Source organism: Hyla sarda, chromosome 6 (assembly GCF_029499605.1).
Source record: "Hyla sarda isolate aHylSar1 chromosome 6, aHylSar1.hap1, whole genome shotgun sequence".
Taxonomy (NCBI): domain Eukaryota; kingdom Metazoa; phylum Chordata; class Amphibia; order Anura; family Hylidae; genus Hyla; species Hyla sarda.
In genome coordinates this window covers 15,581,054-15,603,885 of record NC_079194.1, presented here as the reverse complement: position 1 = coordinate 15,603,885, position 22,832 = coordinate 15,581,054, and the positions used below count along the sequence as shown (strand labels likewise).

Sequence of the window (22,832 nt, the reverse complement as noted above, 5' to 3'; positions counted from 1 at the left end):
TATTATTTTTTAGTTTTCTACCTTGATATTGCTCTGTATTTTCTGCTCAGTCACATTCAAAGACTGGGAAGGGGCATTCCCCCTGCAGGTGTGACATCATCTCAAGCCATACAGGGGAGAACTTCTTCCCTCACTCTGCTACACACAGCCCAGAGCAGTTCAGTGTGAGAGGAGCTATGATTGGTTAAGGCTGCACACACACCCCTCAGCACTCCAGACTGCATTTCCTGATTTTGGACTTCTGCCAGGCCAGCAGGAGTCCAAAGTCTGTGCAAGAGATGGGGAAATGTGCTCTGGACAAGTAGGGAGACGCCTAGTGGCAGCTTTTTTAAACACAAAACATAGAAAACTTTTTTTTTTTTTTTTTTTAAACAAAATACATTAGAAACATTTTTTTATTACCATAAGGAGTGCAATAGCAAAAATTTGCTTTAATGACAGTGCCCATTTAAATTGCAGTTGGAAGGTACACCTGTCTTCCCCATTCTGATGTTCAGTTTTTACTTTAGCAAGTTATTATGACCACGTCTACATGCCTAAATGCATTGAGTTGCTGCCATGTGATTGGCTGATTAGCTATTTTAGTTATCAAGCAATTGAACAAGGTGTACCTAATAAAGTGGCCAGTGAGTGTACTTTGTATTTATTTTTGATGTATTATTATTATGGTAAATGTGTGACACACTCTCCAGTAAAGATACAAAAGGTGCACAAAATTCAATGTACTTTTTACAGGCAGAATATTGCTGAATCATCCAAGGCCACCAGTCAGCGCTGAAGATCTCCGTATTATTGTCGGCCACATTAGTAGAATGGCTTCGGGGGGCACCTTTATAGTAAATAAAGTACCGGCAGCACCACAAGTCATCACCCACAAACCTTGTAGAATTACTGATTTGGAAGCGAATGTGAAAGGAAACTCTGTGGTCTTATTGTGGACAGCAACCGGTGGAGATCTGGACCAAGGCCAAGGTATGCCATTTATTTTGGGCTATGTCAATGACTGTTACATAGTTAGTATGGTTGAAAAAAGACATACGTCCATCAAGTCCAACCAGGGAATTGAAGGGAAGGGTGTAAGGGGATAAGGGGAAGGGATGTAGTTTTATAATTCTGCATAAGCATTAATGTTATTTTGTTCCAGGAATGTATCTAACCCTGTTTTAAAGCTGTTAATTGTTCCTGCTGTGACCAGTTCCTGAGGTAGACTGTTCCATAAGTTCACAGTTCTCATGGTAAAGAAGGCGTGTCGCCCCTTTAGACTAAACCTTTTCTTCTCCAGACGGAGGGAGTGCCCCCTTGTCCTTTGGGGGGGTTTAACCTGGAACAGTTTTTCTCCATATTTTTTGTATGGGCCATTAATATACTTATATACGTTTATCATATCCCCCCTTAAACGTCTCTTCTCAAGACTAAACAATTGTAACTCCTTTAATCGCTCGTCATAGCTAAGATGTTCCATGCCCCATATTAGTTTAGTCGCGCGTCTCTGCACCCTTTCCAACTCCGCAGTGTCCCTTTTATGGACAGGCGACCAAAACTGAACAGCATATTCCAGATGAGGCCGTACCAATGCTTTATAAAGGGGGAGTATTATGTCCCTGTCCCTCGAGTCCATGCCTCTTTTGATACATGACAATATCCTGCTGGCTTTGGAAGCAGCAGCCTGACATTGCATGCTATTCTGTAGTCTGTGATCTACAAGTACACCCAGATCCTTCTCTACCAGTGACTCTGCCAGTTTAATCCCCCCTAAGACATACGACGCATGCAGGTTATTAGTATACACAGCCCCCCCCCCTCTATATACACAGCCCCCCCCCCTCTATATACACAGCCCCCTAAGACATACGACGCTGCAGGTTATTAGTACCCAGATGCATAACTTTACATTTATCCACATTGAACCTCATTTGCCAAGTGGATGCCCAGACACTTAGGGGGATATTTATCAAAGTTGTCTATGTCCCGCATCAATATAGACCAAACAACAGAATGTTTGGCTGGTCTATTGTTCGCCCAATTGATAAAATGGCGCACAGCTCTTGATAAATTTTGTGCACAGACTGCATGATCTATGGTTTAGTCTATATTTAAACCTGCTCCAACATGGTCTGACATTTCGGCGTACTTTCAGCCTATGCGCCTTGTCGCAGAAAAGTCGCTTTTGATGAATTCAGCACCAATGCATTTTCCAATGCATTTCAGTCTAAAATAGACTTGCATGCATCATGTTCTAAAAATTCTCTAGAGCAAAAGTCGCAGAAAAGCCGCACATATTTAGACTGCGACTTTCTGTGCGACAAATTTAGACAAGAAAAACCAGTCTAAATCCTTTGATAAATCTCCCCCTTAGTCTATCCAAGTCATCTTGTAACTTATACACATCCATACACTTCTATCTCTTCAGTGATATTAGGGGGTCGGTAGATTACACCAAATATTTTTTCTGTAGTTCCCTCTTTTTGTAATTCTACCCACAGTGATTCCACCTCCTCAGAATCATCACACACTATGGCATCGTTCACACTGACTTTCATGCCACTTCTTACATACAGACAGACTCCACCACCTTTTCTGTTCATTCTATTCTTGCGAAACAATGTAAACCCCTGCAGATTAACGACCCAGTCATGCGAGGAGTCCAGCCATGTCTCAGTGACCCCAACTATATCACCAACCATGTCTCAGTGACCCCAACTATATCAATATGTTCCTCCAGTATCAAGGCCTCAAGCTCCCCCATTTTATTTGCTAGGCTTCTGGGGGGTTAATGTTATTATTTGAGTTACTATAAGGGCTAATTGTACTATTTAAGTTATTGGGGCTAATGGGATTTTTTGAGTTATTGGGTCTAACGTTATTATTTAAGTTATTGGGGCTAATGGTATTTTTTTAGTTAATCGGGCTTATTGTAGTTATTGAGTTATTGGGGCTAATGGAATTTTTTGAATTATTGGGATTACAATTTTTCAGGCTACATTTATTTTTACGGCTGGTTTGTAACCCATGGATCTCCTTATCCACTGCTCTTAACCTCCCCCCACAGGACTCCTCTTCACCCACCATTATGTCCTGACCCCTCTCTAGTCTATCCATCCCACTGTCTGCTTTCTTTGCTTTATTATCCTCCCCCCACTCACCTAGTTTAAATACTCAGCCACCCCTTCCAGGATTCTCTCCCCCAGCACAGCAGACCCCCTTCCATTCAGGTGCAAATTATCCGTAGAATAGAGTTTGTACCCAAATGAAAAGTCAGCCCAGTGCTCTGAAAACACAAACCATTCCCCCTTACACCACGACTTAAGCCATGCATTTAACTCCCTAAGCTCCCGCTGTCTTTCCTGCGATGCGCATGGCACAGGAAGTATTCCAGAGAACACAACCTTAGAGGTCCTTCCCTTCAGCTTGGCACCTAGTTCCTTGTAATTATTTTTCAAGGACCTCCATCTACAATGTATTCTGTCGTTGGTTCCCACATGGACCATGACAGCTGGGTCATCCCCAGCCCCCCCTAGTAATTTGTCCACCCTTTCCCCCACATGCCGAACCCTGGCACCAGGGAGACAGCAAACCATTCGGTTGAGGTGGTTTTGGCGACAAATTATTCTATCCGTCTTCCTGATTATAGAATCCCCTACCACAACTAACTGTCTTGGCCTACCTGCGTTACCATCCCCCACACTACTAGTTGAGCTGTTCCCCCGGCTGTTAGGGAGACCAGTATCCACTAGGGTTGCCATCCCTGATACTGAGGCCCTCGCATTATCGCCCAACTTGGCAATTTTACTTGGGAGATCAGAAGCAGAAGTGGCCTTCCTTTTCCTTGCCCCCTTTCCAGTCCCTCTAACTACATTAACCCAGCTCCCTACTTGGGCCTCCTGGCTAGTTTCTCCAACCTCCATTTCTACCCCACTAACTGCTTGCTCTGTAAGATTGTCAATCGCCCTCAATGTTGCATTTTGCTCCTCTAGATCTCTAATACGAGCTTCCAGGTGGGCAACATGCTGACATTTGTCACAGCGGTATTCACCCTGAAGCTGCTGCTCCAGAGATGTACACATGTGGCACAATGTGCACTGAAGAAAACCTCCAATTCTGCTGTCCATATCCTTGGTGACAAACAGCTGTTATTAACTATGACATTTCAGCTAAGCAAAGAGAAACAAAAACTTCCAGTAAGCGATAATACCGCTTCACCCCTCTTTATAGGTCGCTATAACTTTCTATAGCCGGTTGTCTTGCTATAAATAAACTGTCGTTAAAGGGTTACTCTGCAGCTCAGCATTAGGAACAAACTTTTGCGAAAGCTGGAGCCAGTGCGGGGAGCTTGTTATGTCATAGCCCCGCCCCCTCAATGCAAGTCTATGGGAAGGTGCGTGACAGCCTCCCACAGACTTGCATTGAGGGGGCGGGGAGTGATATCATTAGGGGGCGGGGCTATGACATCACAAGCTCCTGGTGTCGGCTCCAGCGTTCGGAACAGTTTGTTCCAAACGCTAAGCAGCAGAATACCCCTTTAAGTAGAGAACACAACACATATACATAGAGAACTAAACAAGAGGGGCAGGGATTCCTACTTGTCAATTCCCAATTATTTTATTTCAAAAGGAATTTTGAAGGCAATGGCCCTGATTTACTAGAGTGGAGTGTAGTTTTCTTTGTGGATTTTTTCCCAACAGATATTTTTCCAGGGTACTTACCAGAGGCGTAACTTGTAGCTTCTGGACCTTGATGCAAAATCTGCAACAGGGCCCCATGTGCCAACTATAACACTGGTCTCTTATGGTGCAGATGTGCTTTAGGGCACCAGGGCCCCAGTGCAACTGCTACCTCTGCTACCTCGATAGCTACACCCCTGGTATTTACTCAGGATTCCCAACATTTTGCAATTTTCCCTACGTTTTGCTTTTTTTACAAATGCTTGGAGATGTGGGGTCTTCAAGAGCTCAAATCCTCCACATTTTCTGTGGAAACCATAGTAAATATGTTGGGATTTTTTGAAAATGTCGGGGACACATTTCTTTTTTGGCAACCACGCCCCCTTTTCCTGTCGACTATTCTCCTTTTTCGGGTTTTCTCAGTTAAATGGAGAGTTGGTCGGGTTCTTGATTTTTTTGGTCGCAAATTCTAACGCACAACTCAACAAAACAGGTCGGGTTTATAATAGTAAATCAGGCCCAATGTTGGGAGTAAATATTTAAGGAATTGTCGACAAAAAATTAAGTGTGCATGCAGACTTTTTCCAACCCATAATGACCCGGTAGATTAATCAACATTTTTGCAGAGGAAAAGTCAACCAGTTGCCCAAAGCAACCAATCTGATCACTTCTTTTATTTTTGAAAAGGCCTCTGGAAAATAAATGAAGCAATATAACTGCTCCCTATGGGCAGCTGGTCAACTTTTCTGGGACCCCACCGATCTCCGTGCAGCACCCGCATTCTATGCTGGGCTGCTGCTCCAATCTCGGAAACCTCTATGTTTCAGGGACTGAAGACATGACATCAGTCCACGCCCCCTCGTGACGTCACCTTCTTTCTGGATCCACTTCTGAGTTCGGCTCAAAAACTGGATCAAAAACTGTACGAGCGATTCCTGTCCAAGAGTGCAAAAAACACGAAGTAAAAACCGTATCTGGTGAAAGCTACTAGTTATAGGGGTCGACTCATCTAAGATTTCGATGACAAAATGAATATAAAGTGGCAAAGGTGACCTTCTGTGCCTTACCACCTACATTTCAAATTAATGGAAACAGACAGCTGATTCACAGACACTTGACACAATACATGGGGTATGAGGCAGGTGAACCTAAGTAAATGGGCAGGTACAATGGTAATAATGGGAGATTTTAACTATATAAATATAGATTGGGTCGGGGTTTGGCTTAAACTACAAAAGGGAGACAATTCCTAAATTTATTGCAGGATCATTTTATGGGCCAGTTTGTGGAGGACCCAACAAGAAGTGATGCTCTGTTGGATCTGGTCATTTCTAACAATGCAGAGCTGGTGTGGAATGCAACTGTGCGTGAAAACCTTGGGAATAGTGACCACAGGATAGTTACTTTTGACTTAACCCCTCAAGGACGCAGCCCTTTTTTGCAATTCTGACCACCTTCGCTTTACGAATTAATAACTCGAAAACGTTTTACCGAATATTCTGATTCTGAGGCAGTTTTTTCGTGACATATTCTACTTTATTTTGGTGGTAAATTTTCGTCGTTACTTGCATCCTTTTTTGGGGGAAAATCCCCAAATTTCATGAAAATTTGGAAAATGTTGCATTTTTCTAACTTTGAAGCTCTCTGCTTGTAAGGAAAATGGATATTCCAAATACATTTTATTTTTATTCACAAATACAATATGTCCACTTTATGTTGGCATCATAAAATGGACATATTTTTGTTTTTTGAAAAAATTAGAGGGCTTCAAAGTAGAGCAGCAATTTTCAAAAATGTCATGAAAATTGCAAAATCTGAAGGGACAGATGTTACAGAACTACAACTCCCAGCATGCCTGGGCAGTCTGGGCATGCTGAGAGTTGTAGTTTGGCAACATCTGGAGGGCTACAGTTTGGGCACCACTGTGACAGTGGTCTCCAAACTGTGGCCCTCCAGATGTTGCAAAACTACAACTCCCAGCATGCCCAGACAGCTTTTGGCTGTCTGGGCATGCTGGGAGTTGCAGTTTGGCCTTCCTAGTGGTTGCCACAGTAAAGATCACTTTACTTTCACTTTCATTACCCCCCCCCCTCCCCAACGTGGTTTCCCTACCTGAGCCAGCAGTCTTCAGCGACAATCCGGGGTCCCCAGGCATCTTCTCCTCCAGGTACCGGCCTCCATCTTCTTCCCACGATCCCCTCGACATCCAGGGGTGGGCAGAATGGGGGGTTGCAACCCACTGTCCTGCCCCGCCATGGGTCAGAATCAGTTCTGACCGATGGCAGGGGATAGGAGGAGATCGCAGCACTGCGACCTCGCTCCTATCCCTCAGGATGATCAGGGCTGTCCCTGACAGCTCCGATCATCCCTATTTTGCGGGTGATTGGGTCACCAGAGACCCGATCAGCCCGGAATAGCAGAAAATCGCATGTCTGAATTGACATGCGATTTTCTGCGATCGCCGACATGGGGGATCTCAGGACCCCCCTCGGCGATGTATCGGGATGCCTGCTGAATGATTTCAGCAGGCATTCCGGTCCCCAACCGGCTAGCTGCGGGGACTGGAATTCCCACGGGCGTATGCATACGCCCCACGTCCTTAAGGACTCAGGATGCAGGGCGTATGCATACGCCCGGCGTCCTTAAAAGGTTAAAATGTAGAAAACAAAGACAGGTTGGCAGGGCAAAAACATAATTTTATAAAGGCAAATTTCTGTGGGCTAAAAGCTGCACTACAGGACATAGAATGGGAGGAGGTGTCCCCAAATACTGATACAGACGGTAAATTGGAAATTTTCAAATCAACACTGAATAAATATACAGCTAAATTTATTCCTAAGGGGAACAAGTATAAATGATTAAAACTAAATCCTACATGGCTGACAACTGATGTTAAAAGAGCAATAAACAACAAAAAAATTGCCTTCAAAAAATACAAATCTGATGGGTCAGCTATAGCATTTAAACATTACAAAGAGCATGATAAAATCTGTAAAAATGTAATTAAAACAACAAAGATTCAAAAAGAGAGACAGGTGGCCAAAGAAAGCAAAACAAATCCTAATATTTTTTTAGATATATAAATGCAAAAAAACAAACAATGACAGATCATTAAAGGAGATATCCAGTTGTGAAAAATGTATCCCCTATCTGACACGCCCCCTCAATGGATATAGTGTTTTTGGATTTTGCAAAAGCATTTGACACTGTCCCTCATAGTCGTCTGACAGGTAAGTTAAGGTCTTTGGGTTTGGAAACTTTAGTTTGTAACTGGATTGAACACTGGCTCATGGATCGTACCCAGAGAGTGGTGGTCAATGATTCGTACTCTGATTGGTCCCCGGTTATTAGTGGTGACCCAAAGGTTCAGTACTGGGCCCACTCTTGTTTAATTTATTTATCAATGATATAGAGGATGGTATTAACAGCTCTGTATATAGAGGGGGCTGTGTATATAGAGGATGGTATTAACAGCTCTGTTTCTATCTTTGCAGATGACACCAAGCTTTGTAGCACGGTACAGTCTATAGAGGATGTGCATAAGTTACAGGATGACTTGGATAGACTAAGTGTCTGGGTATCCACTTGGCATATGAGGTTCAATGTGGATAAATGTAAAGTTATGCATCTGGGTACTAAAATTCTGCATACATCGTATGTCTTGGGGGGGGGGGGGGGTTAAACTGGCAGAGTCACTGGAGGATCTGGGTGTACTTGTAGATCACAGACTACAGAATAGCACAATGTCAGGCTGCTGCTTCTAAGGCCAGCAGGATGTTGTCCTGTATCAAAAGAGGCATGGACTCAAGGGACAGGGACATAATACTCCCCCTTTATAAAGCATTGGTACGGCCTCACCTGGAATATGCTGTTCAGTTTTGGTCACCAGTTCATGAAAGGGACGTTGTGGAGCTGGAAAGGGTGCAGAGACGTGAGACTAAACTAATATGGGGCATGGAACATCTTAGCTATGAGGAAAGATAAAAATAATTACATTTGTTTAGTCTTGAAAAGATACATTTAAGGGGGGATATGATCAATGTATATAAGTATATTAATGGCCCATACAAAAAATATATGAAAAAACTGTTCCAGGTTAAACCCTCTCAAAGGACAAGGGGGCTCTCCCTCCGTCTGGAGAAAAAAAAAAGGTTTAGTCTCAAGGGGCGACACGCCTTCTTTACCATAAGAACTGTGAATTTATGGAACACTCTACCTCTGGAACTGGTCAAAGCAGAAACAGTTGAAAGCTTTAAAACAGGATTAGATACATTCCTAGAACAAAATAACATTAATGCTTATACAGAAATATAATCCCATCCCTTTCACTTCATCCCACCATAACCCTTTCCTTCAATTCCTTGGTTGAACTTGATGGACATATGTCTTTTTTTGATCATACTAACTATGTAACTATCATTTACAGAAGCCAGTGGTCCAGTTGCAGAGTTATGGACCCCGTTGTTAGTGCTAATTTGGTCTTTTGCACAATGGAGGTGGGAGATGGCTTTCCGAGCACCCCTGGCTCACTGCTCCCATATGCCACCCATCTTCTGCATAAATCTTCACCCTCACATCCTAATAACGTGAGAATCTAGAATAGCAGAACGTTCCCGTGGGCATAGGCTCTTACATCATAAGGATGTGAGAGTGAAGATTAATGCAGAAGATGGACAGCAGACGAGAGCACAGCGGAAGGAGCCAGGGATACTTACGCCTCCATTGTGCAAAAGACCAGATTAGTTCACTAAGTATGGGGTCTATAACTTTGCAACCGGACCACCGATTTATGTAAATGATGCATCGGCTTACTCAGGTTCAACCGAACTATTCCATTTGTCTTAGGTTTAGTGAGTGTGAACCAGCTGTCATTTTTCCTTTAAATTGGCACTCTCATTAAAACCAATTTTTGCTATTGTACTCCTTATGGTAAATAAAACATCTTTCTAATGTACTTTGTTTATAAAAAATTAAGTTTTCTATGTTTTATGTGTGTTTAAAAAAGCTGCCACTAGGTGTCTCTACTTGTCCAGAGCACATTTCCCCCATCTCTTGTACAGACTGTACGGACTCCTGCTGGCCTGGCAGAAGTGCAAAATCAGGAAATGCAGTCTGGAGTGCTGAGTTGGGTGGGTGCAGCCTTAGCCAATTATAGCTCATCTCACATTGAACTGCTCTGGGCTGTGTGTAGCAGAGTGAGGGAGGAAGTTCTCCCCTGTATGGCTTCAGATGATATTATGCCTGATGGGGAACGCCCCTTCCCAGTCTGTGAATCTGACTGAGACTGAGCAGAAAATAAATAAAATAGCAGAAAATAAAGAGCAATATCAAGGTAGAAAACTAACAAATAATAAAAATAAAGGCAGGTGGTGGTTTATGATGATGGGGGCAGTGACCTGGGAGAATTATAACATTTAATAAGATCAGGATAGGTGCTCTTTAACTTATCTGGATGTTTTTGAAATGTGGAAAAAAATCGAGAGTACCCGGAGAAAAGCTGCAAAAATGCTGAGAGAACCTAGAGACCCCATGCAGATGAAGTATGTTCCTTAGGTACATATCAACTCTTCTTAGCATTTTTCAGAGGCCACGTGGTTGGCTTAACTTTGCCAATATCAGAATGTACAACCTTAAACAAACAATCTAATTTTAGTGATAGTCCATTACCAGCAATGTCTTTAGTGATGTAAACCTTTCACACATCAGGGCTATCCAGTTTACTCCCCTTTCAGTGGGAGTTGAGGAGGTCCACAACTATAAGCATGCAAACCATAATGCACAGTCAGGGCTGGTGCGAGGGTTTTTGCCACCCTAGGCAAAAGAAAATTTTGCCACCTCTTGACCCTGCCCATTGGCTCTGCCCTTTGACACACCCCACCTTACTACTGGGGTGACACACTGTAACAAACCTCCTCCTCATAGGGTGGATGTATGAAGGCACGCGTGATGTCAGGACCTGCCTGTCTGGCCTCAGAGGTGGCATTGCGCTCCTCCAGCAGACTGAAAAATGCAGATTATTTTGGTATCAGGGGAGGTTGCCACGTTGGTGCTGGCTGGGTGGGTGCTTTGGATGAGCAGCGGCTGCTTTGGATGCTGGCTATTAACTTTTATGCAGCAGGCAGAGCAGTGCCCCCATCAAGAGGACACTCTAGGCAGCTGCCTATTTTGCCAATAGGCAGAAGACCTTTTATTTTCACTACTGCCAATACTGGCCCATGGATGAATCAGGCAGCCTAGTGCTCGGGCATATATGTAGCTGTTCTTCTGCATATTTTTTATTTTTTTTTGTAAATTGACATAAATTGTATTCACATTTTGTATTTAATATATTGCTGTGGATATGGTCCTAAAATTCACTCTTTGGTCTGAAAGATAAGATTGCCCCTCAAAGGGGTTTTCCACTGCCCCAGTGTTTGCAACATCTAGTTCTGAACATTGGGTGCGGGTTTCGGGGAGTCGTGATGTCACGCCACTCCCCCTCCAATAGACTTGCCTTGAGGGGGCGTGGTGTGACGTAACAAGAGGACGTTGTCATGTTGTCACGACCCCCGCAGCCTGCACTTAGCGTTCAGAACTAAATGTGGCAGTGGAGTGCCCCTTTAATCACATGATCCTGAGCCGTGAGGGAACACGCTCAGTGCGCTCTTCTTACAGCTCGTTTTATCGATTGGTTAAAGTACGAACACCTGGTTTACTCGCCCTTAGAGATGGTTGAGGAGGTTCCCAACTATAGGCATGAAAACCATAATGCACAGTTCCCCTTTTATTTACTGCTGCCAATGCTGGGCAATGGATGGATTAGGCAGCCTAGTGCTTGGGCATTTACGAAGCTGTTCTGCTGCATAAGGGTAAAATTTAAATGGCAAATTCACTCTTTGGTCTGAAAGATAAGACTGCCTTAAAGGGGTATTCCACTGCCCCAGTGTTCAGAACATTTAGTTTTGAGTGTTGGGTGCATTGAGAGGGCGTGGTGTGACATAACGAGGGGGCATGGTTGTGACGTCACAACCCCCGCAGCCCGCACCCAGCGTTCGGAACTAAATGTTCTGAACGCTGGGGCAGTGGAGTGCCCCTTTAATCACGTGATCCTGAGCCGTGAGGGAACACTCTAAGTGCACTCTTCTCACAGCTTTTTTTACCGATTGGTTAAAGTCCGAACATCCAGACCCTGACAGATCGAAACTTTTCATATGTCTTTATGACTTGTCATTTTTTTTTTAATAATGATTATGCCCATTTAAATATGTTAGGACCCACGTGACTGAGAGAACCCACCAAATGGTCAACCTTTCTCCTAAAGACAAGTTTCACTTCTTCCCTCATTATGTTATGTACTAAGTAACACTTCTGGCCTTCATTCTACTTATATTTTGTAAAGGTCATATTCTTGTTCATGTTGTTAGCAACTGCAAGTGTTATGGCTTTATTGGAGCTGTTCTATCCACAGGTTCTCAGCCTTAAAATATCTTGTGCCAACTTGTTAATCTTTCAGCTTCACAATACGACCTGCGGATGAGCAGGAATCCCAGAGATCTCAGGGACAACTTCAAGGACTCCGCTTTAATTGATGTCTCCGGCCTGACTCCACAACGATTTGGATCCCAGGAATCATTCACCTTTCACCCTAGAAATATGTCTGATAAAAATGGAATTGTTCTCTTTTTTGCCCTGACGGCCATTAATCAAAAGAATCAGGAGTCAGATATTTCTAACATAGCACAGACTGTGATCCTCTCCAGCTCGAGCCCGGAAACGTCCACTGTCATATCCGTAACACCACAAGGCGTTTCTAGTTCCCAAAGTGGCACTTCTATATCACCACCTACAACCTCACATACCACTCCTACCAGTGAAACTTTTCCTTCAACTGATACCCCTAAAACATTGTCCTTTAGCAGTTCTGTCACATCTGTAAGCATATTCCCATCCTCTATAGTCACCTCGCCACCCAATGGAGTCTCTGCTAGTAACTCAACTACTAGCGGGTGGATACCAACGGAAATCACCGGCACTACTGTTCTTTCAACAACTTTTTCCCAAACTATTCCACCAACTACTAGCGAGAGGATACCAACAGAAAACACCGGCACTACTGTTCTTTCGACAACTTATTCCAAAACTATTCCACCAACTACAAGTGAGAGGATATCAATGGGAAACACCGGCACTCCTGTTCTTTCAACATCTTTTTCCAAAACTATTCCAACTACAAGCGAGAGGATACCAACGGAAAACACCGGCACTACTGTTCTTTCGACAACTTTTTCCCAAACTATTCCACCAACTACAAGCGAGAGGATACCAACGGAAAACAACGCCACTACTGTTCCTTCAACAACTTTTTCCAAAACTATTCCATCAACCAACTTCACTCAGCCACCTAATGGACCAGCCAATACAGCGACTGACAGCTCTGTTACACCAACAAGCTCCGCAACTGGCGAAAGTGACTCTACTGGGACCTTGTTAACTAAAAACACAACTGTTGCTGCCCCATCAACTATTACACCTAACTCATCTCCTGCTAATATAAATGTGACTGTTGTTGTAGTGGTCGTGTGCGTTGCCGCAGTTATAATATGCCTTATTATTTGTCTTACAATCTACTTCAAAATATATGTCCGGAGGGGCAATTACTCATCCACACTAGCTTAGTAGTCAAAAAATACAGGCAAAATTGGGTAAATTGTAGCGATATGTATGTGTTGAGTTTTCGGCTTGGTAGCAATTTATACACAAGCACAGGTTCTGAAGCCAAGGGCTTGGTTTATTGAGTAAAATGAAAACAAAGGGCAATTTTACATTATTGCAGATTTAGCGCAATGCAAAATCTGGTGCACAAGTGTGTAATTTTTCCAATTGCTGCACAAAATGTATATAAATTTGCAAAAAAGGAATTGAGCCATGAGGTAAATCTATATTAGAATGATTACAGCCATACCAAATTTTTATATTTAATGTATATATTCTATATTAGTCAAAATATTTATATCGTTTTTTTTGTTATGCTTTCCTTCTATTTATAAAAAAATTAATAAGTAAATAAACATCTGGCATTGGCCATAGCATAGCACTGATCAGTGTTATAGGTGCTCCATTGCTTTAGCCTGCCATGGCTGACTGGAGCTTCATAGCAATGTTCGGATGGCGAGGAGGCAGGTAAGGGCCATCCAGCCATCCTGTAAGCTGATTGGGACACCACTTTTTTTTTTAGACGCCACTAGCAACTTTGATTGTGGTGTCTAAAAGGTTAATGCCAGGCATCACCGCATGTCTGTATTAGCCACAGGTCCCGGCGGAACCACCCCACTATGACGCGGGGTCAGCTCCTGAGCCGACATCATAGTAGAGGAGTGGGACAAATTCATACAGGTACGCCCTTCGTCCTTTCGTCCTTAAAGAGGTACTCCGTTGGAGGACATGTTTTTTTTTTAAATCAACTGGTGCCAGAAAGTTAAACAGATTTGTAAATTACTTCTGTTTAATCTTAATCCTTCCAGTACTTATCAGGTGCTGTATTCTACAGAGGAATTTCTTTTCGAATTACCTTTGTGTCTGACCACAGTGCTCTCTGCTGACACCTCTATCCATTTTAGGAACTGTCCATTGTAGGAGCAAATCCCCATAGAAAACCTCTCCAGCTCTGGACAGTTCCTAAAATGGACAGATTTTTAAATAGGAGTAATTTACAAATCTGTTTAACTTTCTGGCACCAGTTGATTTAAAAAAAATAAGTTTTCCAGTGGAGTACCCCTTTAAGGTGTTAAAATTGCTTTTTCACATTTATTAAAGCTTTTTTAAATTTTTTTAAAGTTCCTATAGGGGACTATTCATAGCAATCGTTAGACTGTACTGTTCAGTGCTTTGCATAGGCTGGAAGGCAGACCATAGAAGAAGATCACTGTAACCAGCCCCAGAGCAGGTGAGTCAACCGCACTACATGTGGAGGGTTAATTCTGGGCATCAGAACGATAGCGACCAGTACCCACGGTGTATGGAGTGAAAGTACATCCTGAGCAGAATTCAGCAAAAAAATTCCATATGATGGTAGTATGAGACAGCCTGGAGCTGGCATCAGCATGAAGAGAACATATGGTGGCAGAATGAGACAGCCTGGAGGTGGCATCAGCATGAGGAGATCTTATGATGGCAAAATGAGACAGCCTGGAGCTGGCATCAGCATAAGGAGACCAAAATGTGGCAGAATGACCAAGCCTGGAGGTGGCATCAGCCTGACAAGACCATGGAGCCTCGCAATTCCAGGCTGTCTAATTCTGCCACCCTATGTTCTCCTCATGCTGATGCCAGCTCCAGGCTGTCTCATACTGCCACCATATGTACTCTTTATGCTGATGCAACCTCCAGGCGGTCTCATTCTGCCACCATATGTTATCCTCATGCTGATGCCAGCTCCAGGCTGTCTCATACTGCCACCACATGTTCTCTTCATGATGATGCCACCTCCATGCTGTCTTATTCTGCCACCATATGTTCTCCTCATGCTAATGCCAGCTCCAGGCTTGCTCATTCCGCCACCACATTTTCTCCTCAGGCTGATGCCAGCTTCAGGCTGTCTCATTCTGTACCATATGTCCTCCTCATGCTGATGCCATCCCCAGGCTGTCTCATTATGCCACTATATGTTCTCCTCATGCTGATGCCAGCTCCAGGCTGTCTCATACTACCACCATATGTCCTCCTCATGCTGATGCCATGCCCAGGCTGTCTCATTATGCCACTATATGTTCTCCTCATGCTGATGCCAGCTCCAGGCTGTCTCATACTACCACCATCTTTTCTCCTCATGCTGATACCACCTCAAGGCTGTGTCATTCAGCCACTATATGGTCACCTCATGCTTCCTCCACCTCCATGCTGAGTCATTCAGCCACTATATGGTCTCCTCTTGCTGCTGCCAACTCCAGGCTGTGTCATTCAGCCACTATATGGTCCCCTCTTGCTGCCGCCAACTCCAGGCTGTGTCCTTCTGCCAGAATATGGTCTCCTCATGCTGCTGCCACCTCCAGGCTCCATCACGGTGCCGCCATGTGGTCTCCTCATGCTGCTGGCACATTATATAAAACTTTTTAGGTTCATATATTTGAAATCTTCAATTTAAATGTTAAAAAATATCTTTAATCTTTTCAATTGTGAGGCCCTATGGCCTCGCCAGGCTTTTGCCACCTCCAGGCTGGGTCATTCAGCCACTATATGGTATCCTTATGCTACCGCCACCTCCAGGCTGTGTCACTGTGCCGCCATGTGGTCTTCTCATGCTGCTGGAACATTAACCCCTTGGGGACTCAGGGTTTTTTGTTTTTGCACTTTTGCTTTATTCTCACCTTTTAAAATCATAACCCTTTCAATTTGGCACCTACAGATTCATATGATTTTTTTTTTGTTTTTGCGCCACCAATTCAAATTTTTTATTACATAATTTTACTTCATTTTACCCAAAAGTCTACAGCGAAACAAAAAATAAATAATTGAGTGACAAAATTGACGAAAAAAGACTTGATTCATAAATATATTAGTACAGAACACAAGAGTAATAAAAATTGGAGCATGATGATGTGTGCGGATAATCACAGAAATTGTTAAGACTCCTCTGTAATGGTATTGGATAAAAAAGGTAAACAGAACTGAGCTAAATGATGTATTGTCATTGTACTTATGACAATAAGACATGTTCCATAGCTATCAACGAAAGATCATAGGCTAACATGAGACTGGGTGGTCAGGGGCAGGGAAAGCTAAGCAGGTGAAACCTCGGTAACAAGACACATGGGAGACCAGCCCAACTCCAGAGGAAAACAAATGTTTTCAAATCAACTGGTGCCAGAAAGTTATACATATTTGTAAATTACTTGTGTATAAAAATATTAATCCTTCGTGTACTTATCACCTGCTGTATGTTAATGAGGAAGTTATGTAGTTCTTTCCAATCTGACCTCAGTGCTCTCTGCTGACACCTCTGTCCTTTTCAGGAAGTGTCTTCAGCAGGAGAGGTTTGCTATGGGGATTTGCTACTACTCTGGAAAGTTGTTGACACAGACAGGTGGCAGCAGATAGCACTGTGGTCAGACTGGAAAGAACTACACAACTTCCTCAGGAGCATACAGCAGCTGATAAGTACTGGAAGGATTAAGGTTTTTTATATAGATGTAATTTACAAATCTGTTTAACTTTCTAGCACCAGTTGATTTGACAACAGTTGTTTCCACTAGAGTACACCTTTAAGTACCCCTTAAACATCTTAAAGATGCAGGGCGTACCTGTACATCCTGCGCCCTCTCCCACGATATGACGCAGGGTCACATGACGACCCCATGTCATATTGGATCAGTCCCAGTGGCTAACGGTAGCCGGGACCTGGGGATAATAGTGCACATCACATATCGTGGTGAAGCATGCTATTAACCCTTTAGATGCAGAGATCAAAGTTGATCTAAAATGTGTCTAAAATGTAAAAAAAGCGTTCCCGACAGCTCAGTCAGGCTGATCGGGACCACCGGGGTAAAATCGTGGTGTCCCGATCAGCTGGGACGCAAGCGGAGGGTCCCTTATCTGCCTCCTGTGCGTCCGATCAGCGATTGATTGCTCCAAGTCTGAGATCCAGGTTTGAGCAATCGACCGCCGATAACACTGATCAATGCAATGCTATGGCATAGCATTGAACAGTGCTGGCAATCAATGTACTGCATGTTTTAGTCCCCTATTAAAAGAGTTAATAAATGGGATTTAAGCCACTTCCCTAATAAAAGTTTAAATCACCGACCTTTTCCCATAAAAAAAACATGTAAATAAAAATAAATATAAACAAATGGGGTATCGCTGCGTGGATAAATGTCTGAACTATAAAAATATATCAATAATTGAATTACACAGTCAATAGCGTACATGTAAATAAAATTCCAAAGTCCAAAATAGCGTATTTTTGGTAACTTTTTATACCATAAAAAATTGAATAAAAAGCGATCAAAATGTCATATCAAAATAAATGGTACAGATGGGATCAAAAGTTTGGGCACCCCAGGTAAAAAGTTGTATTAATGTGCATAAAGAAGCCATGGAAAGATGGAAAAATCTCCAAAAGGCATCAAATTACAGATTGGACATTCTTATAATATGTCAACAAAAGTTAGATTTTATTTCCATCATTTATACTTTCAAACTAACAGAAAACAAAAAATGGCGTCTGCAAAAGTTTGGGCACCCTGCAGAATTTATAGCATGCACTGCCCCCTTTGCAAAGCTGAGAACTGCCAGTGTCATGGATTGTTCTCAATCATCATCTGGGAAGACCCGGTGATTTCAATCTCAAAGGTTTTAAATGCCCAGACTCATCTGACCTTGCCCCAACAATCAGCACCATGGGTTCTTCTAAGCAGTTGTCTAGAAACTGAAAATAGTTGATGCTCACAAAGCTGGAGAAGGCTATAAGAAGATAGCAAAACAGATGTCAATATCCTCTGTTCAGAATGTAATAAAAAAATGGCAGTCATCAGGAACAGTGGAAGTTGAAGCAAGATCTGGAAGACCAAGAAAAATATCAGACAGAACAGCTCGCAGGATTGTGAGAAAAACTATTCAAAACCCACGTTTGACTGCACAATCCCTCCAGAAAGATCTGGCAGACACTGGAGTTGTGGTACACTATTCCACTATAAAGAGATACTTGTACTCTTCATGGAAGAGTCATCAGAAGAAAACCTCTTCTACGTCCTCACCACAAAAATCTGCGTTTGAACTTTGCAAATTAACATAAAGACAAGCCTGATGCATTTTGGAAACAAGTTATATGGACCGATGAGGTTAAAATTGAACTTTTTGTCCGGAATGAGCAAAGGTACGTTTGGAGAAGAAGGGGAACAGAATTTAATGAAAAGAACCTCTGTCCAACTGTTAAGCATGGAGGTGGACCAATCATGATTTGGGGTTGTATTGCAGCCAGTGGCATAAGTAGAAGGAAAAATGGATTCAATAAAACTTCTGCAAATTGTGGATGCTAACTTGATGCCATCTGTGAAAAAGCTGAAATTAAAGAGAGGATGGCTTCTGTACAATATTAACTCTGCAGGGTGCCCAAACTTTTGCAGATGCCATTTTTTTTTGTTTTCTGTTACTTTGAAAGTGTAAATGATGGAAATAAAATCTAACTTTTGTTGACATGTTATAAGAATTTAGCCAAACAACAAAAACGGCAAAACAATACGTGCCGTATGTAGGTCCCGGGGGTACCAATATATAGCCAAAAACAAAGAGACCCACAATACTAATATTATTTCAAAAAGTATAACAATCTTTATTAGACAATAAAAAACAGTTTTAAAAAATTAGAAAAAGGCAGAGGATGACCTTACGCAGGAGACAACAGGTGCCAGTGGACCTGGTATGGGTAATGTAGGTATTCAGTCAAGAGTATACATAATATAAGGCTGGCGTAGCTGCATGTTTATAATATCGTAACAATAGATATAATATCTAACATACATTGAGGTAACATAGGAAGCAGCAATGCAATACAACAGACATAAATAGGAAATACCTAAAAAAGACTACCTGTCATATACCCAAAGGCCAGGAGCACCAAGCACCAACACCCCAACGCACGTTTCGCGTATGGGCTTCGTCAGGGGGCGTGACGCCCCCTGACGAAGCCCATACGCGAAACGTGCGTTGGGGTGTTGGTGCTTGGTGCTCCTGGCCTTTGGGTATATGACAGGTAGTCTTTTTTAGGTATTTCCTATTTATGTCTGTTGTATTGCATTGCTGCTTCCTATGTTACCTCAATGTATGTTAGATATTATATCTATTGTTACGATATTATAAACATGCAGCTACGCCAGCCTTATATTATGTATACTCTTGACTGAATACCTACATTACCCATACCAGGTCCACTGGCACCTGTTGTCTCCTGCGTAAGGTCATCCTCTGCCTTTTTCTAATGTTATAAGAATGTCTAATCTGTAATTTGATGCCTTTTGGAGATTTTTCCATCTTTCCTTGGCGTCTTTATGCACATTAATACAAATTTTTACCTGGGTGCCCAAACTTTTGATCCCCACTGTACCAATGAAAACTTCAGATCACAGTGCAAAAAAATGAGCCTTCATACATCCCCATATGCGGAAAAAATAAAAAGTTATAGGGGTCAGAAGATGACATTTTTAAACATTTTCGTGCATGTAGTTATGATTTTTTCCAGAAGTACGACAAAATCGCACCTATATAAGTAGGGTATCATCTTAATCGAATGGACCTAATGAATAAAGATAAGGTGTCATTTTTACCGAAAAATTTACTGTGTAGAAACGAAAGCCCCCCAAAAATGCAAAATGGTGTTTTTTATTTAAATTTTGTCACACTACTTTTTTTCTTTCCACCGTAGATTTTTGGCTAAAATTACATATGTCATTACAAAGTAGAATTGGTGGCACAAAAAATAAGTCATCTTATAGATTTTAGATGGAAAATTGAAAGGGTTATTATTTTTAAAATGTAAGGAGGAAAAAACGAAAATGCAAAAACTGAAAAACACTCGGTCCTTAGGGGATTAAACATAATACACACATATATATCAATTATATTGTGGTTTCTGCTCAGAGTTATGACTGGACCCTGTAGTAACACATTTGAATCAATAGATGTCGCTGTTGCCCAGACCGAAAGAAGCAGAATACAGACAGAGGTAAAGTGATTGACTCAGTATAATCGATGGAAACAGATGAACGTGACTTATCTAATAAACTCTACTTCATTCCTGTAAATTATAAATCCAATACATTTCCATTTCTATTCGTTTTAGGCCGTATGTGGTCGATCGCGTTTTTGCCCACGGTCGGGAAACCGCATACGGCCGAAAACGAAGCCGATCGGAGGCTGCGGTTCACTACGGTCATCTCATAGACATGCATTAAATACGGTTCCCGAATACGGCTGAGTGCGGGCGCCGCAATTAAGCCCCGGCCCCCCCCCTCCCAGCCGTATACGGGAACCGTAGTTAACAAAACGTGGTGTGAACCCAGCCTTAGTAAGGTTAAAAAAATACATATGTCCATCAAGTTCAAACAAGGAGCTGAAGGGGTATGGGTGGATGATGGTGATCGGATTTGGATCTCCATGATGTGCTTTACTACAATGACATGGTAGTCTATGTAGTTTAAAGGGGTACTCTGCCTCTAGACATATTATTCCCTATACAAAGGATAGGGGATAACATGTGTGATCGCAGGGGTCTGATCGCTGAGACCCCTCACAATGTCTGGGCCAGCGCTGATCATGGAAGCCTGGTGCTTCCGAGATCGTGACATCAAGCCACACCCCCTCCATTCATTTCTATGGGAGGGGGCATGACAGCTAGTACACAGCCATCACGCCTCCTCCCACAGACATGAATGGAGGGGGCATGGCGGCAGTGATCGCCAGTCATCCAGCACGGAGTGGAGTTCACTATGTGCACCGGATGACTGGGGTGCCGCAGCGGAGATAGCGAGGGTCTCCAGCAGCTGGACCCCCACAATCAGACATGTTATTTCCTGTCCTTTAGATAGGGGATTACATGTCTAGCAGTGGAGTACCCCTTTAAAGCCCTTTTGGATGTTAGAATGGTGCTTGTTCAGGCGATGATGTAGCTTTTGTATCGTCTGGCCAAAAACTAATTGTGCACAGGGCAATTTATGGTTGCCGTTGCCGGTTGGTTAACCCAAAGTTCCTATATACAGTAAGAAGAAACAACTGCACACCAAAGATATTTCATGAAAAGTTAATTTTCTTATTTTATTTGTTCCATGTACAAAATCCAAATCCAAGCGACTTTCACTACTTCATTTTAGAATTTTATACAGTAGATTTGGGGACTACAATTCATCCTGTAGAGGAGAACTTGGGACCCATGATTGATACCCTTGATACAGTTTATGGACTTTTCGGTCACTGAAACTTCAACGGGCATAAAAATGCCAAGATTAGAAATAAAGAACAAAGTTATAAGTATCATTAAGAAGATTTTTTGGATATCCCTCGGCTGAGAATCTGTCCCACAAGATGTCTGCTTAAAATCTGAATGTTACATCTTTTGTGCAATTTTTTTGTTACATGTATTTTCTGGGTTTCATTAAACTGATAGCATTTCTTTCTTTGTGTAACATAAATCTGCATTAAAAGTGTTGAGAGTGAAAGTTGACGTCTTGGTGAGTGAACTATTACGTTAAAACATAACAATAACCTTCAAATCTTTAAAAAAAAAAAAAAAAATGTCTGTAAAAGGAATGGTTGGCAGAGAATAGGGTAGAGGAAACAGCACCCCTGCCATGTCCTCTGCCAGTCAGCATGTTGGTGGCAATAGCAGCTCTTTGGGCACCACCCATTTGCCCAGTACAGGTAGCAGCCACAGCCCAGTGCCTGGTGGTAGTAGTAGTTGCAGCATCAGCAAAGAAGCAAAGAAGAGCTGTCATTGTCTTCCAGGGGTTGTGTGGTTTTGGAAGATAATAAGCATCTTGTGGCTCATTCTCAGTCATCTCAGGAGTAGAAAAAGTCTGACAATATGACACTGAGCCAGTTGTCAGTGGATTCCTCATAAGCTAAAGTCGAGGTGGAAATGTCCATTTTAGATGGTCTTTTCTATCACTTCTGTCTTTGACTCCCCAAAGTGCATGTGCAACAGGGAGTTGTGCACGAACAGTCAGCCTTTGGAGTGTGTTGTAGAGGTGGTGGAGGTGGGAGCAGTGGCCGAGCATAGCACTAGTAGGACTGGTGGTGGTAGGCGTGGTGAGGATACTGAAAGGCATCATGGTTGAGATGCAGAGGGGGAGCAAGGAGCCCATGATCAGACATCAGAAGTTCATGCAGAGAGAAGTGGCGGGAATGATGAGGATACGTTTGATAATGATGATATAGTGTTGCAGAGCAGGGGGTAGTGGTGGTGTCAGTGAAGAAGAGCGAAGCCAAGGTAGAGCAAGAACACCTGTAAAACATAACAGACCTAGGTCTGCTGGTCTGATCAGCTCAGGTACGAGCGACATGAGGGGTACTACGTTGAAAATTTTCTTTTTTCAAATAAACTGGTGCCAGAAAGTTAAACAGATTTGTAAATTATTTCTATTTCAAAATCTTAACCCTTCAAGGACTTATCAGCCCTCCTAGACCTACCGCAAAAAATGGTCTTCA

The 22,832-nt window shown here is 42.7% G+C and overlaps 1 protein-coding gene across 1 annotated transcript in view; it reads left to right on the top strand.

Moving 5' to 3' along the window:
* LOC130277104 (calcium-activated chloride channel regulator 1-like) overlaps positions 1 to 22,832 on the top strand; it is an 89,852-nt gene that overhangs the window by 36,239 nt on the left and 30,781 nt on the right. The window contains exons 13-14 of the mRNA XM_056527418.1: positions 736 to 972; positions 12,154 to 13,196. Of these exons, the coding sequence (XP_056383393.1) occupies positions 736 to 972; positions 12,154 to 13,196 (1,280 nt within the window). The remainder of the gene's footprint in view (positions 1 to 735; positions 973 to 12,153; positions 13,197 to 22,832) is intronic.